Source organism: Leptonotus elevatus, chromosome 20 (genome assembly GCF_054856555.1).
Source record: "Leptonotus elevatus isolate MCC_2025b chromosome 20, RoL_Lele_1.0, whole genome shotgun sequence".
NCBI classification, from domain to species: Eukaryota; Metazoa; Chordata; class Actinopteri; order Syngnathiformes; family Syngnathidae; genus Leptonotus; species Leptonotus elevatus.
Window position 1 is genome coordinate 15,618,933 of NC_141258.1, and position 2,500 is coordinate 15,621,432.

The following is a 2,500-nucleotide window of genomic DNA, read 5'->3' on the forward strand; positions in this document are numbered from 1 at the left end:
TGATAAACGACTCGTATCCAAAATGATTTGTGGGTTTTAAATGTTTCCTTGTTAGCACAAATCAAAATAGTTTGAGTTAGATTTTTTTTTTTTTTACTTGGGAGTATGAATTGAAAATAATGTGGCTTAGAATTTATTTCTTGGGACTAAATGAAAATTTAATGGGTTGATTTTTTCTTTCTTGTGGCTAAGAATCAAAATTGTGTGGGTTTTGAATTTTTTTCTTGCAGCCCCACAGCTAAGGTTACATGAATAGGAAATGTACCGTTGACTGTTCATGAGATAATCATACGAAAAATACAGACAACCATTCACAGCAATGGGTAATTAAAGTCTTGATTTAACTTGAGCATGTTTTGGGGATGTGGGAGGGTAGCTGGAGTACATAGAAAATGCAAACTTCACACAGGAGGGCCTGAGCTGGGATTTGAACTCAGGAATGCTTCACTCTGACTCTGTGAGGCAGATGTGTGCACTAACCACCAACCAGTACAGCAACTCCATTTATTTAAAAATAAACACACACAAAAAAACATTCTGAACCTAAACATTGCTGGTGTTGGGCCAAAGCCTGTCTATTTGGTCATCTTTTTCCACACATCTATACTATATATATGTGTGTTACAGTATTTTTATTTATTTACCAATTGTTTTAATGTTGAAGATGGCTTAAACACGTTAACAGATGAAGAGGAGAACGAACATGCCAAGTTGCCAACTCCCCACCGGAAAGCTTCAACTGAAATTGGAACCTCGAACCTCAGAACTGTGACACGGTGACACCCATGCACCTTTCTTCATGCTAGTGGACCATTTTCTTTTAACAGATCGTTGTTTACTTTGCCATCGCATCATGATCACGTCTTTTCCCCTCCATCCGAAGTGTATTGTTTGACTTATAGCACTCAGCAAATCTAACTTGGACCAACACATTTATTTTGAAGTATCTAAAACAGGAAGTTTTCGTCCGAGGCTCGGAATAATAAGTTAAAACATACAGTAGTTATCCCGTGTACGTGTACAGTAGTATTGGTACGTGTCGCCAGGATTTCCCACTCCAAACGCCCCCAAATGTTGTTAAAGATGGTTCAGACTAACTGTGCTGCCCAATATTCTTCAGAAACAGGTATTTGCATTTTAAACACACAGACACTAGCTTTCGCTACAATTAGCTGTTAGCACGCAGCCTTTTGCACGTGCAAAAGTTATGGAAGCTAGCGCGTACAACTGTGTGAGGTGAGTAGATATAACACTTTTTTAGTACAGTACTTTTCCAGATCGACAGCTGACAACAGGCACCGGTCTAGCTTCACAGTGAACTACAGTATTCTACAGCGGATGTTATGAGTTGTACAGTAGAATGAAAGCCGTATCTATTTAATTTGGATAGACACGGTTACAGTGCACTACTGCATACTATTGTAGCGAGAAACTGCTTTGTATTCACATATTATGGGTAACATGCTTAAGGTATATGTGTATGTGTGTTTCAAAGATTAAATAATGATACACTAGACCAGCATTATCAGACAGATCTTCTCGGAACCATTCCAATGATCTACCATTTGACTTATGTATACGTTAATTTTGTTTTTAAAGGGATACGTGACACATTTAGCCATATTTTTTATTTATGTATTTATTTTATATCTGGCCAACTTATTAATACTAAATAAGGGTCAAGATATTAGTTAGGAATTTGTTTTTGTTAAGTCAGTGTCAAACTTAATAACTTTCTTTATTGTTATCATATTTTCACAAGGTTTGTATCATGTAAAGCTTGATAAACAGAAAATGACAACATAACATAATGATGGTAATTATTTCTGATGAACTAATTCCAAAGTTAAAGGGATACTAGACTCATTTAGCCATTTTAAGCAGTAAAAAAATAATATTTTGTCTAGGATTAATTTGATAACTTCATTATTTTAAGTACGCATTGATTACTTTTTGTGTACCGGTATTTGTGTGTACTGTTTTTTGTTTTTGTTTTTATTTGCCTCTGGTAAATATTGCTGCATCTGGCTTTTTTAAAATTTATTTTCCAGGGCGCAGATGTCTTCTGGAGTCAGAGCTTCAAGAGCTGTTGCAGCAAAGGATCCTGATCCTGGACGGGGGTATGGGAACCATGATCCAGCAGCAGGATCTTCAAGAGGATGATTTCCGGGGGGAGGAATTTAGAGAGCATAAATTCCCTCTTAAAGGAAACAATGACCTACTCAGCATCACAAAGCCAGAAATCATCTACAGAATTCACAAGGTAGTTTAAACCACATCAGGAAAATGTAAAACCTTTCATGTTTTAACGTGGAAATTATCATGTTGTGTCTAACCTGTGCACTGCTTTGCAATGGCAGGAATATCTGCAGGCTGGTGCGGACATTATCGAGACCAACACATTCAGCAGCACGTCTGTTGCTCAGTCTGATTATGGACTGGCACACATGGTAGGAGAAAATTCTGGTTTCAGTAGTGCAAACAGAGCTCAAGTCCATAG

General features: G+C 37.2%; 1 protein-coding gene across 2 annotated transcripts in view; it reads left to right on the forward strand.

The window, feature by feature from the left end:
• Positions 1-832: 832 nt before the first annotated feature.
• mtr (5-methyltetrahydrofolate-homocysteine methyltransferase) overlaps positions 833-2,500 on the forward strand; it is a 69,909-nt gene continuing 68,241 nt past the window's right edge. The window contains exons 1-3 of one of the 2 annotated variants that reach the window (XR_015091752.1): positions 833-1,126; positions 2,052-2,263; positions 2,361-2,450. Coding sequence is in view for 1 of the 2 variants with exons in the window: in XM_086064746.1 (XP_085920872.1) it covers positions 1,072-1,126; positions 2,052-2,263; positions 2,361-2,450 (357 nt within the window). In the remaining variant the exon portion in view is untranslated. The remainder of the gene's footprint in view (positions 1,127-2,051; positions 2,264-2,360; positions 2,451-2,500) is intronic. The other variant, XM_086064746.1, reaches the window with a different exon arrangement.